General features: G+C 33.3%; 1 protein-coding gene across 1 annotated transcript; it reads left to right on the forward strand.

Moving 5' to 3' along the window:
- Window positions 1-7,915: 7,915 nt before the first annotated feature.
- LOC115954099 (DEAD-box ATP-dependent RNA helicase 57) lies at window positions 7,916-12,492 on the forward strand. Its single transcript, XM_031071968.1, has 12 exons — window positions 7,916-8,104; window positions 8,225-8,357; window positions 8,463-8,596; window positions 8,711-8,802; window positions 9,413-9,509; window positions 9,684-9,764; window positions 9,844-10,076; window positions 10,570-10,764; window positions 10,871-10,961; window positions 11,162-11,284; window positions 11,609-11,759; window positions 12,036-12,492. The coding sequence occupies exons 1-12, from the start codon at window positions 8,024-8,026 to the stop codon at window positions 12,233-12,235; spliced, it is 1,611 nt and encodes a 536-aa protein (XP_030927828.1). The 5' UTR covers window positions 7,916-8,023; the 3' UTR covers window positions 12,236-12,492.
- The last annotated feature ends 1,421 nt before the right edge of the window (window positions 12,493-13,913 follow it).

Genomic DNA, 13,913 nt, shown 5'->3' on the forward strand with positions numbered 1-13,913 from the left:
ATATTTGTTTAATCCAAACTTAACAATCAAAATAATAATAATCCCTTAAATTAAAAATTGATAGGTTTTTTAAAAGAAAAATTAGAAGGGGATAATGATAAGTTAATGAATAATAATCATATCCTGAAATATAAAGCTAGGAAAAAGAATTAATGAATTTTGTAGGGAAAAAGTAATGAATAATTTCATGATGGTTTTCATTCCAAATTATATAGATTTCATAAATTTCAAATTAAAATGTTACCAAAAATGATAACGTTGGGAGATTTAAAAAATATAGCGGTCGGGAATTTGAAAAATATAGTTGCTAGAAATGAATAAATGAAAAAATTTAAAAAAAAAATTATCCAGTACTTGATTTCTTAAAAGTAAAGTACCATATAAAAAAAAAGGAAAAAGAAAAAGAAAGGATAAAGGTAATTCACTCCATAGTTCACACTCTAAAAACTAATTACTATCTTAAATATTTATAATCCACTTAAGAAAATAAGATTTAAAAAAAAAAAACTAATACTTGATTTCTTGAAAGTAAAGTACCATACAAAAAGAGAAAAAAAAAAAAGGATAAGAATAAATCACTCCATAGTCTACAATCTAAATACTAATTACTATTTTAAATATTTATAATACACTTAATAATATCACATCTACAAAAAAATAAAAATAAAAAATAATTGAAAAGCAGATTTACTTAGTACTTGACTTCTTGAAAGTAAAGTACCAGACAATAACTAACAAGTTTATATTTAAATAAAATTATCATTTTATTTATTAAAATTATTTTGTTTAGTCTAAACTTAATAAGGAATGAAACTCTATCTCTTTAACAAATCTGACTTAAACTCATTATTATCATTTTTTGAAACAAAATTATATTTGTTTAATCCAAAGTTAACAATCAAAATAATAATAATCCCTTAAATTAAAAATTGATAGGTTTTTTAAAAGAAAAATTAGAAGGGGATAATGATAAGTTAATGAATAGTAATCATAACCTAAAATATAAAACTAGGAAAAAGAATTAATGAATTTTGTAGGGAAAAAGTAATGAATAATTTCATGATGGTTTTCATTCCAAATTATATAGATTTGATAAATTTCAAATTAAAATGTTACCAAAAATGATAACGTTGGGAGATTTAAAAAATATAGTGGTTGGGAATTTGAAAAATATAGTTGCTAGAAATGAATAAATTAAAAAATTAAAAAAAAAAAAATCCAGTACCTGATTTCATAAAAGCAAAGTACCATATAAAAAAAGAGGAAAAAGAAAAAGAAAAGATAAAGATAATTCACTCCACAGTTTACACTTTAAATACTAATTACTATCTTAAATATTTATAATCCACTTAATAAAATAAGATTTACAAAAAAAAAAAAAAAAACTAATACTTATTTCTTGAAAGTAAGTACCATACAAAAAGAAAAAAAAAAGGATAGGATAAATCACTCCATAGTCTAAATCTAAATACTAATTACTATTTTAAATATTTATAATACACTTAATAATATAACATCTAACCAAAAAAAAAAAAAAAAAAAAAAGAAGTGAAAAACAGATTTACTTAGTACTTGACTTCTTGAAAGTAAAGTACCATACAAAAACTAAAAAGTTTATATTTAAATAAAATTATCATTTTATTTGATTAAAATTATTTTGTTTAGTCTAAACTTAATAATGAATGAAACTCTATCTCTCTAACAAGTCCGACTTAAACTCATTATTATCATTTTTTTAAACAAAATTATTTTTGTTTAATCCAAACTTAACAATCAAAATAATAATAATCCCTTAAATTAAAAATTGATAGGTTTTTTAAAAGAAAAATTAGAAGGGGATAATGATAAGTTAATGAATAATAATCATAACCTAAAATATAAAACTAGGAAAAAGAATTAATGAATTTTGTAGGGAAAAAGTAATGAATAATTTCATGATGGTTTTCATTCCAAATTATATAGATTCGATAAATTTCAAATTAAAATGTTACCGAAAATGATAACGTTGGGAGATTTAAAAAATATAGTGGTTGGGAATTTTTTTTTTTTAAAAGCCCTGTCAAACTTCATTCATTAAGAAAAGAAGAGTCAAAGTACAAGGCATCTAGTGCTGGTGGTGGAGACTCTTCCAACCACACAACTTCCTCATCTAAAACATTAGCATATCTAGCTAGTGAATGGGCTACCGAATTGGCACTGCGCCGAATGCAATTAAAAGAGACATAATGAAGACCTGCTGCTAAGTGTCCAATATCATCATAAATCACACCCAAGCGCAACCAGTCCTGGTGAGTGGATGAAACAGAGGACAAGACTACCGAGTTGTCCCCTTCCACAACCAGTTCCGAGAACCCTGCATCAATAGTAAACTCCAGAGCTTTCCGGCAGGCCATCGCTTCCGCTTCCTCACTGTCAATCACTGCTGCCCCCCTCGCAGAAAGAGCTGCCATAACCTCCCCAGCAGCGTTCCGGATCACCGCACCAATCCCTGAACTATTAGCGAAGATAGCCGCATCAAAGTTCAGCTTATATAGCTGACCCGTTGGAGGCTTCCAATTCTGCAGAAAATCAGTAGATACCGAACCAACTGCCAAGGAACTCTGAGCCTCGCAGTACTCCTTTAGATAATCCATGACTCTCTTGTTTAACTGCACAGGATGTTGCATGCTACCACCATGTAACAGCGAGTTTCTCCGATGCCAAATAAGCCAGCATTGGACTAAAAAAGTCTCAAGCTCTTCATCTGAAAGTTTGGCCATCATAGCATTAAAAAGCTGCATAAAATCATCAAACTCCCCACCACACTTCTGTATCCGGACAGTGGACCCAACCCATACGTCCTTAGCAACACCACAATCCCATATTGCATGAACAATCGTCTCTGGACACCTTCTACAGAAATCACACCTATCTTCTTGCAGCACTTGTCGTCGAACTAAGTTCACCTTTGATGGCAAAATATTAAGGCAAGCCCTCCAACCAAAAACTTTGATTTTGCTAGGCACATGGAGTTGCCAAAGTTTGTTCCAGAGGCGGTGGTTTCTCCTTGGGCCTGAACTTTCCTCCCTTCCATTGGTATCTCCATCTAACATACGAGCCACATGATAACCCGACTTAACCTCATACTTCCCCTTACGCCCAAACTTCCAGACCAATCTGTCTTGTACATGTCTCCTTCTCAACGGAATTTTCAGAATTGCCTTAGCATCAAACTGATTGAAACAATTATAAATCCTCTCCCTATCCCATCTGTGCACATTCCAATCTATTAAATCTGAGACTCTCCATTCCCATTCATCATTTTCAGTTGGAAACAACACCTTATTCTCAGGATGATTTGGTATCCACCTGTCTTCCTTTACTCGTATTGAGGAACCTGTGCCCACCCTCCAATAACACCCTGTTTGTAGAATATTTTGAGCAGCCAACACACTCTTCCAAACATAGGAGCTGTTAGGACAATCATCTGCCTCTAGAAAACTACATATTGGAAAGTACTTAGCCTTGAAACACCTCGTTAACAGTGAATTTTGGTCTTTAGTCAGCCTCCGCCCTTGCTTTGCTAGCATAGCTAGATTAAAACTCCTAATATCCCGGAATCCCATCCCACCTTCCTTCTTTGGTTTTGTCAGAAAATTCCAACTCTTCCAATGAATTTTCCGTTCATCTCCGGTTTGCCCCCACCAAAACCGTGCACAAAGTGCATTTAACTCATTACAGAGCTTTACTGGTAGCAAGAAGACTCCCATGGTATATGTTGGGATTGATTGGGCCACTGCTTTGATCAAAACTTCTTTTCCAGCACGAGATAACATTTTGCCTTTCCACCCCTGAAGTTTTTTCCACACCCGTTCCTTAAGATATGCAAAAGTTTGATATTTGGCCCTCCCAACCAATGTCGGCAGCCCCAAATAAGAATCAAATCTGTCCATTTCCCTTACTCCGAAGGCTTGCTTAATCCATTGTCTTTGTCTCTCAGAAGTATTGCTACTAAAATATGCAGATGACTTCTCAAAATTAATGTATTGTCCAGAGGCTTCTACATACAACTGCAATTTATCAGAGACCACCTGCACTTCTTCCTGATTTGTTTGGCAGAATATGAAGGAGTCATCAGCAAAAAGCAAGTGTGAAATACATGGAGCCTGTCTACAAATTTGGACCCCATAAAGCCGCCCTTCATATTCTGCTTTGGAAAGCAAAGACGTAAACCCTTCTGCACACAGAAGAAACAGATAAGGTGATAAAGGGTCCCCTTGGCGGAGCCCTCTTGAAGGGATAATATTTCCATATGCTTTACCATTGATTCAAACTGAAAAACAAGGAGTGGAGACACAACTCATCACCCTATTAATCCATACCCCCGGAAATCCCAATCTAATCATCATACCCTTCAAAAAATCCCATTTCACTCGATCATAAGCCTTACTGACATCAAGTTTCAAAGCTAGAGCACCTTTCTTCCCCTTTTTTCTTCTATGCATGGCATGTAAAGTTTCATAAGCTAGCAGCACGTTATCAGTTATAAGTCTTCCTGGCACAAAAGCACTCTGGGTAGGGGAGATCAACTGGGGTAGAATAATTTTCAGTCTATTAGCTAGAACTTTAGAAATAATTTTGTAAATTACGTTACACAAACTAATAGGTCTGAAATCCGTCATCTTCTCCGGTGACTTAACTTTTGGAATAAGGACAATATGAGTGTAATTTATTTCAGGTAACATTGTTCCAGAATTCAAAAAATCCAACACAGCAGAACAAACATCATTACCAACTATATGCCAAAACTTTTGGTAAAAAAGAGTATTCATACCATCAGGTCCTGGAGTTTTGGTCGGTCCCATCTGAAATAATGCTGCTTTTACTTCCTCGACACTATACGGCCTCGTCAACTCTTCTGTCATCTCTGTAGTCATCTTTTGAGGGACTGTGTTCAGACATTCTTCCATTCTCTCACAAGTACCTGAGTGAAAAATTGACTCAAAATAGTTAATAGCCACCCCCACCACTTCTCCAATATCCTTCACCCAATTACCATGTTGGTTTTGAATACCCTGAATGAAATTCCTCTTGCGCCTTTGAGAAGCTTTTGAATGGAAAAACTTTGTATTCCTATCTCCATGCTTCAGCCAGGATACCCGAGAACGTTGTGCCCAAAAAATTTCCTGCTTAAGAAGTAGATCATTCAATTTTTTGCTTGCTACAAGTACCTCCTCCCTACTCTCCTCAGTTAACTCTTCTTCATTCATCTTCTCAATCTTTTTAGTTAACATTTTTATTTCATTCACAGTAGGAGCTGTTTTGGCCGAACCCCAAGCCAGTAAATCCGCCCCACATTCCTTAATTTTGTCCATAGTTGCACTTAGACCAGCAACCTCACCACCCGAATTAGTCCAAGAATCCATTACCACTCCTTCACAATCCTCCCACATCAGCCAAGATTCTTCAAACCTGAAACCACGAGGCCCACACCTCCTGAAGTCACGGTCTATACCTGTTTGGAGAAAGATTGGAACATGGTCAGATGCATGGCTGAACTCGTGGATAAGAGTACTAGCTGAAAACCTTTCTTTCCACTCCCGGTTCGCCACAGCTCGATCCAATCTCTCTCTAGTATTAGCTGCCCCCGGTCTTTTATTATTCCAAGTAAATTTGTACCCTTGGAATCCCAAATCATATAAATGACACAACTCCAATGCTGCCTGGAACTTTTCCATCTACTTATACGGAGGTGGATGTCTACTTTGCTTTTCAGACTGATGCAAAATTGCATTGAAATCACCTATACAACACCACGGCCCATCCACAAACGAGGAAATATGAGATAAAAGAGCCCAAGACTTCTTCTTCTCACTAGCTTCTGGCCATCCATAGAACCCAGTCAAAAACCAAGTGAAACCATCATCCTCAACCACCTTCGCTAATATGTGATTATCTGTGAAATTAATAACATCTAACCGAACTTCAGACTTCCACAACAATGCTAATCCCCCCCCCCCACCCAGAATAAGGTTTTTTAACAATGAACTTATTCTGAAAGGGCAACTCTCTACCATGAATAAATGAAAAAAAAAGTTACTCAGTACTTGATTTTTTAAAGTAAAGTACCATATAAAAAGAAAAAAGGAAAAAGAAAAAGAAAAGATAAAAATAATTCACTCCACAGTTTACACTTTAAAAACTAATTACTATCTTAAATATTTATAATTCACTTAACAATATAAATTTTACAAAAGGAAAAAAGTGAAAAAAAAAAAATTTACTCAATACTTGATTTCTTGAAAGTAAAGCACTATACAAAAAGGAAAAAAAAATAAAGATAAATTACTTCACAGTCCACAATCTAAATATCAATTACTATTTTAAATATTTGTAATCCACTTAATAACATAAAATTTACCCAAAAAAAGAAAAAGAAAAGTGAAAAACAAATTTTGCCTAATAATTGATTTCTTTAAAGTAAAGCTCCATACAAAAACCAAATAGTTTACATTTAAATAAAATTATCATTTTATTTAAATAAAATTATTTTTGTTTAGTCCAAACTTAATAAGGAGTGAAAATCTATCTCTCTAACAAGTCTAACTTAACTCAAACTCATTATTATCATTTTTTAAAACAAAATAATTTTTGTTTAATCCAAATTTAACAATCAAAATAATAATAATTCCTTAAATTAAAATTTGATAGGTTTTTTAAAAGAAAAGTTAGAAAGGGATAATGATAAGTTAATGAATAATAATCATAACCTAAAAAATAAAACTAGGAAAAAAATTAATGAATTTTTTCAGGAAAAAGTAATGAATAATTTCATGATGGTTTTCATTCCAAATTATATAGATTTGATAAATTTCAAATTAAAGTTACCAAAAATGATAACCTTGGGAGATTTAAAAATATAGTGGTTGAGAATTTGAAAAATATAGTTGCTAGAAATGAATAAATGAAAAAAATTTACAGGAAAAAAAAAATTTACTCAATACTTGATTTCTTGAACATAAAATACCATACAAAAAGAAAAAAAAAAGATACAGATAAATCACTCCGCAGTCCACACTCTAAATATTAATTACTATCTTAAATATTTATAATTTACTTAATAATATAAAATTTACAAAGAAAAAAGTGAAAAAAAAATTTACTCAATACGTGATTTCTTAAAAGTGAAGCACCATATAAAAAGAAAAAAAAGAAAAAAAGATAAAGATAAATCATTTCACAATCCAAAATCTAAATACTAATTACTATCTTAAATATTTATAATCCACTTAATAAAATAAAATTTACAAAAAAAAAGTGAAAAACAAATATACCTAGTACTTGATTTCTTAAAAGTAAAGTATCGTACAAAAGCCAAAAAGTTTAGAATTAATAAACATAAGAAATTTTAAAACTATGACAATAAATTTACAAAAAAAATAGTGAAAAACAAATATACCTAGTACTTGATTTCTTAAAAGTAAAGTATCATACAAAAGCCAAAAAGTTTAGAATTAATAAACATAAGAAATTTTAAAACTATGACAATTTACATTTTCTACTTAATAATATTCTTACAAAATTTTTTAAAGAGTTAAAAAAAAATAATGACTATTAATAATATTTAAATTATATAGGTAAGAATTATATTATGCATTTTAATACATATATATTTTAAGTATATTTATGCAAATACATGAGGTTATAAGCTAGTATATTATAAGTCTATTTTAAAAAAATTAAAATACTATTTTCGCGTTCATGTGTTCTACTAAGTATTATTATTTTTATTTCTAAAAAAAAAATACTGTTTCTTAAAAAAAAAAAAAATCCTTTACTAGGTTCCCTTAAAAAAAAAAAAAAACCCCTTAAAATAAAATTAAAAAGAAAATTCTTTTTACCAATAAAATAAATAAGAAAATAAAGAGTAAAGAGCAATCACATAATGTCCGTACAAAATAGGGTGAAATTGCGTAGCTGTAAAACCTCTGAGAAACCCTAACGAGCAAAACTTTGAGAGATCTTCTCGTCCTCAAACTCAATCATGGAAAAAGACCCATCTTTTTTGTTCTCTGGAATTCACTTCAACAAGAAGAAGTTCTCCAACGATTTCGCCAAGTTCCTGGTAATTATTAATTCTTATATATATATATATATATATATTATTACCGTTTACTGTTCTCTGTTTGGTTTCTGCGAAAGTTGGGGATTCTAAATCTGTTAACATTATGTGTGTTTCATTTAGGAGAAGAAAGGGAGAGATATAAACGAAAGTGAAGAACCGAGAGAGGATTCAAGTTTCATTGAAAGTGGAAAATCCGAAGAGAAGGAAGGAAAGCTCTCTGTCAAGAAGCGGAAACGAAAGTCTGTGGGTTCTGGTAATTCTTTTCCTTAATTTTCTCATCTGGGTTTGATTTGAAATGCATTCAAATTAGCGTTATAAGCTAAATTTGTTTGTTTTTTGTTGGATTTTGTGTTGGCAGGGGAAACGGTACAAGGATTTGATGTCTTTAAGAGTTCAAAATCAGCTGTAAAATCTGTAGAAGTGAATGAAGAGAACGATGAAGCCGAAAATGGGCCCTCTAAAAAACTAAAGGAATTGAATAGGCAACTAGAGGTTTCTTCTTATTCTATGTTCATTTGCTGCTTCTTTTGGTGATTATGTCTATTTTGTTTTCTTTTTTTGGTTTTGAAGTCCTGTTAAAATTTTGACTTCTTTATTGTTTTTCAGCGGGATTCGTTGTCGCGTAAGAAGTACAACATTCATGTTTCTGGGAATAATGTAGCCACCCCACTTCAGAATTTTGATGAATTAAGCTCGAGGTATTCTTTATTTATTTAATTTATTAATGATACTTGTTTAGGTACACCAGGAATGTAAAGGGAGTATATATAGGTTCTCATGGTTTATGTTTGCTGCACGAAGTTGCCAGCGTGATCTTCTTTCTTGCTATCATCATTGTTACTCGTGTAAATATGTTAATGTCCTTGTTCTTAACTTCTTTTTATTATGAGTGAGTTTGGCCTCAAGAGGAGGGTGAAGGGGGAAGATTTAAACTGGTAACTCTGCTTCATGAGACTTGGTTCCCAACCAATTGTGCTATTACTTAGGGGGAAAATCACCGTTGGGGGGTTGTTTGGGGGGGGGGGGGGAGGGGGTGTCTGTCAAATTTTACCTCATACAATTAAATTACCACTGTAATGTGTTATATAGAAAATCTTATTTTTGTGTACCTCTCTCTCTCTAGATTAATGCCATTTCTATTTCTTACAGCATTAGGTGAAAATTTTCTGAAGGGCATTCTGTTTCCAATTACATAAATGTTTAAAAAGTATTATTATTGCAGTTACTTTGTATTTTTTTTTTTCTTTATGCAAATTGTTGTTGTTATAACTATTACTTAAAATAAGAATTTATGTGGTTTGTTTGCAGATTTGGGTGTGAGCCCTATTTGTTACGCAATTTGAAAGAACTAGGATTTAAAGAGCCAACACCAATCCAAAGGCAGGCTATTCCGATCCTTTTATCTGTATGGTCCTCTATTTTCGCTATCTTTCACTTTGGCTAATTTGACTTCTTCTTTTTCTTTAACTTCTGGATATACACAAAATTAAGTGTGTAACATAAGCTTCATTAAACTTGATGAGTTGATGACTTGATTGTTCTGACTGTTGTTAGCTCTCTTGTCATACCTTCATGTTAGGGCCGGGATTGCTTTGCGTGTGCTCCAACTGGATCTGGTAAAACACTGGCTTTTGCATGTCCCATGCTTATGAAACTTAAGGTATTGTTTTATGCCTTTTAACAACTTTTTCAAGATATGATTCTTGAGTTTCCCTAATGAACTTTATTCATATTATCAGCATGCATCTACTGATGGCATCCGAGCTGTTATCCTCTGTCCTACCCGAGAGTTAGCTGCTCAGACAACCAGAGAGTGCAAGAAATTGGCTAAAGGGAAAAAATTTCGCATCAAATTAATGACAAAACAGCTAGTAGGAAAAGCTGATTTGTCAAAGCTGCCTTGTGATATACTCATATCAACACCACTTAGGTTAAGATTGGCTATTCGGAAAAAAAAGATCAACTTAAGTAGGTGTGTGATGTTGATACCTTGTTTATGCTTTCTAATTCATGCTTTTAGATGGTTTGGTAAAAAAATCCTTTGACTAGTTCAATGTAACCTTTAAATGCCCTCCAATGTGGCCAATGAGCTGTAGCTCAAATGGCACTTCAGGACCCTTAATAATGGGATGGAGAATAAGGTTGTGTATAAGAATTGTGGGGTGCGTGTGTAATTTTCTAATAAAAATATAAACTTCTTCTAATGTGAAGAAGATCCCTCTCTTTTGACACTGAAGGCTTTAAAAAAAATACAAATTTGATGTTAGTTCAGTTGGGAAAATGATGGATGTTTTATTTCTCCCTGCTGGGTTTCTGTTTAAATATTAAAAGATAAAAGGAACATGGGTGGAATTTTTTTACTATAGAGCAATTTTATAGGATAATATACATTGTAGAATGTAGACATCTATCAGTTGTAAAAAGAACGGTTTGAAATGCTTTCAATTGATTTTGGTGACATGCAGGGTTGAGTATCTTGTCCTGGATGAGTCTGATAAGCTATTTGAGCTTGGTATGTTAAAGCAGATTGATTCTGTGGTCAAAGCTTGCTCAAATCCTTCAATAATACAGTCCCTGTTTAGTGCTACATTGCCTGACTCTGTTGAGGAGCTTGCACGCACAAGAATGCATGATGCTGTTCGAGTTATTATTGGCAGGAAGTAAGATTGACCTTTATTATGAAGCTGTGGAGGATTCTTTAAAATGCATCTCTTTTAGTTTCCCTAATAATTGACATATATTCTACTTTTTTGAAAATATGATCAGGAACACTGCTTCAGAATTGATTAAACAGAAATTGGTTTTTGCCGGGAGTGAAGAAGGGAAACTTCTTGCTCTTCATCAAAGCTTTGCAGAGGTATACCACATTCTGCTTTATCAGTTTATCTCTCAGCATGTTTAGTATCTTTAAGAATTCTCTTTGCTTAAAAATGATGAATTTTTTCAAAAATTAAACAAAATTTGACTTAAAATGCCTATTAAGGCAGCAGATTGTTCAACAAGAGTATTTTGATCTTCCTGACCAAACTGCTTCTTGTATCTTGTGCTTGTCAGTAGAGTTTGAATCCACCCATATTAATCTTTGTTCAAAGCAAGGAGCGGGCAAAGGAACTATATGGTGAACTGGCATATGATAAAATCAGAGTTGATGTCATCCATTCTGATTTGTCCCAATTGCAGGTAAAATCCTATTCCCATTATTTTGTTATAAGATATAACTTGTACACATTCCTAAACTCCCTTGTCATTCTCTTTATAACTTTTCCACTCTACTGGGGCTTTGAGTCTTCTTTTTCTGTAACCTACTATAATGGCCTGAGAAGTCATTAAACTACATTTTGGTGCTGAAGTTCCATAGAACAGAATTTCCTCTTTTCTTTTTTAAGTTATCATGTTTTTGAGTTGTAGATTCCATTATGTTCCAACAGTCATAGTATACTTAATACCGACCTATCAAAAAAAAAAAATAGTATACTTAATACTAATTTCTTAAACTTAATACAGCGAGATAATGTTGTCGATGACTTCAGAGCTGGCAAAACATGGGTTTTGATTGCCACTGATGTTATTGCCCGGGGTGTGGATTTTAAAGGTGTCAACTGCGTGATCAATTATGATTTTCCAGACTCTTATAACGCATATATTCACAGGATTGGTATGTGGCTTATCTCTAACTGCTCCTAGCTGTTATACTATTAATCTATGTGTATGGTTATGATGATGATTGTCAATAAACATTGCCTTTACTTCATGCACTTTTCAAATAATTCCTGAGCCCTTAGATCTGTTACTTACTTGTGATATGACGAAATGCTTATCACTAGAATTGTAAGATTGCTTTGAAATGATTGAAAAAGTTACATGCCTCTGTGTTGGGGGCAAATGACTTTTTTGTGGTCCCCATGACCAACTGTATCACTCTTCCATATAGGTCGGACAGGCAGAGCAGGGAGGACAGGAGAAGCTATTACTTTTTACACTGAGGCAGATCTTCCCTTTCTGCGGAACATAGCTAATTCGATGAAATCCTCAGGTTGTGAAGTACCATCTTGGATCATGGCATTGCCCAAACTGAAATGGAAGAAGCACCGTCCACGAAGAGATTCAATATCAACCCAATCGAAAGATTAGGAAGAAGAAGGAAATATCTCAAGGAGTTATAATTTGTTCATGGTTTCAAAATTCTAACATACGGAAGATTTTCCAAATTTTGTATTTGTAGCTTGATATCTTCAGAAGCGTTTATCTTTTATTTTTATCAATGAATTTTGGTTATGACAGGGAATGATATTTATATCTTTGTTTCATTGAAGAGATGAGAACTATGTACAATAATATGATTTTTTTAGCACTTTAATAAAACCATATTATTGTTCCTTCTGATGGAATCAATGGTTTGATGCACAATAGTTAACTCTTGTAGCAAGGGCCGGTTTTTTATTGGATAATTTGGGGTACTCCACATGGCAATATTAAATAATATTTCTAAATTTAAATGATGTTTATGATCATCATTATCAATATTTGTTTTTAGGCAATTAAAAGCTAACCTTTATGAGTGTAGTGTATGCATCTGAACTATAACTCTATAAGCTTCTTTATGGTCGTGTTGTTGGACCCCTAATGCCTATTACCTAACACTGGCAAATTAAAATCCCCACCCCCCCCTTATTTGCTGTGAAGCACCTGAAAATGATGCTTAATTTTTCATTGGGTTTGGATTATTTAGTATTAGTGCCGAGACATAATTGTGCTACCCCTTGGAAAAAAGGATGCATCAATTAGTGTGTAGTTGTTCTTGATTCTTATTTAGTTCTGCGCCGTGACTAGACTGTATTGGCAGAAACCATAAGGCTAACTAGGTCCTCTTCATTGCGCTGAGGTTGAGGATTCAGATAACCTACTTAGTGCTAAGACTAGAGCAGCCCTTCTTGCTATCACAAAGGCAACTGACCTGGGTTTCAAGTAAGCTTTGCTTGAAGGTGATGCCTTATATGTGATTACCCCATTGGACGATTGAAACCTGTATTGCAGAAGTTAGATAACGTTTATCTTCCTGTACTTTTTGGCAAGCCAATCATGTAGTAACATTCAAATTATTTCTCTCACGACAAGGTTTCTCTCCAAATTAAGTTGCAAAATGGGCTGATTTTAATTGGGTAGGAATTATCCTCATCTTGGCTATCTCTAGTGTGGTGCTGGATGCTGTTGCTGTTGATGGGGATAGCCGGATAGATCCTATCCTTTTTGTGCAATAAAGCTCCTCATTATTATTTAATCGAAAAAAAAAAGCTTTCTATAACCCAACCTTCCGATTTGCCAAAAGAACGAAAGATATGTATACGGTAGACTGGTAGTTGTTGGATTGAGAGCCTTGTGACCATTTTATGGTTTAAAGCTTGAAGTTTGACTAGGAATGGAACTTGGGCCTAAATGGGTAGATAATTGAGGGATTGTGAGAGCTGGGCTAAAGATCCGCTGCTTTCGGCCTTGCAAATTTTGACTCTTCTAGTTCGAGAGTTGAGACGAATGAGTTTCTCCACCATGGCATTTTGTGAATATTGCCAATTGATTAAAGCAAAGAAATGAAACTTTAAAATCCAAAACAATTAGGTAGGTCTATTAGGGTTGGAATTGGTGTTGTCTTTTTATTTTTTTACCGTTTAGTTATTTCTGTGTGCATGTGTGGCCTTGGTATCTCTATGCGTCAAGGCAACATGCCAAAGCTAACATGGTCAGGACTACAATCTAGGACCCAAAAAGGGATCATTAGGCCTTAATTCAGCTCTGGGCTTTCAGACATATAACA

The sequence above is a fragment of the Quercus lobata genome, chromosome 7 (genome assembly GCF_001633185.2).
Source record: "Quercus lobata isolate SW786 chromosome 7, ValleyOak3.0 Primary Assembly, whole genome shotgun sequence".
Lineage (NCBI taxonomy): Eukaryota > Viridiplantae > Streptophyta > Magnoliopsida > Fagales > Fagaceae > Quercus > Quercus lobata.

Bases quoted from the DNA above. Each gene is read 5' to 3' on its own strand.
- LOC115954099 (XM_031071968.1), top strand. From the start codon at position 8,024: ATGGAAAAAGACCCATCTTTTTTGTTCTCTGGAATTCACTTCAACAAG. The intron at 8,358-8,462 runs GTAATTCTTTTC...TTGTGTTGGCAG, and splicing joins ACGAAAGTCTGTGGGTTCTG to GGGAAACGGTACAAGGATTT. The intron at 11,760-12,035 runs GTATGTGGCTTA...TCTTCCATATAG, and splicing joins CGCATATATTCACAGGATTG to GTCGGACAGGCAGAGCAGGG.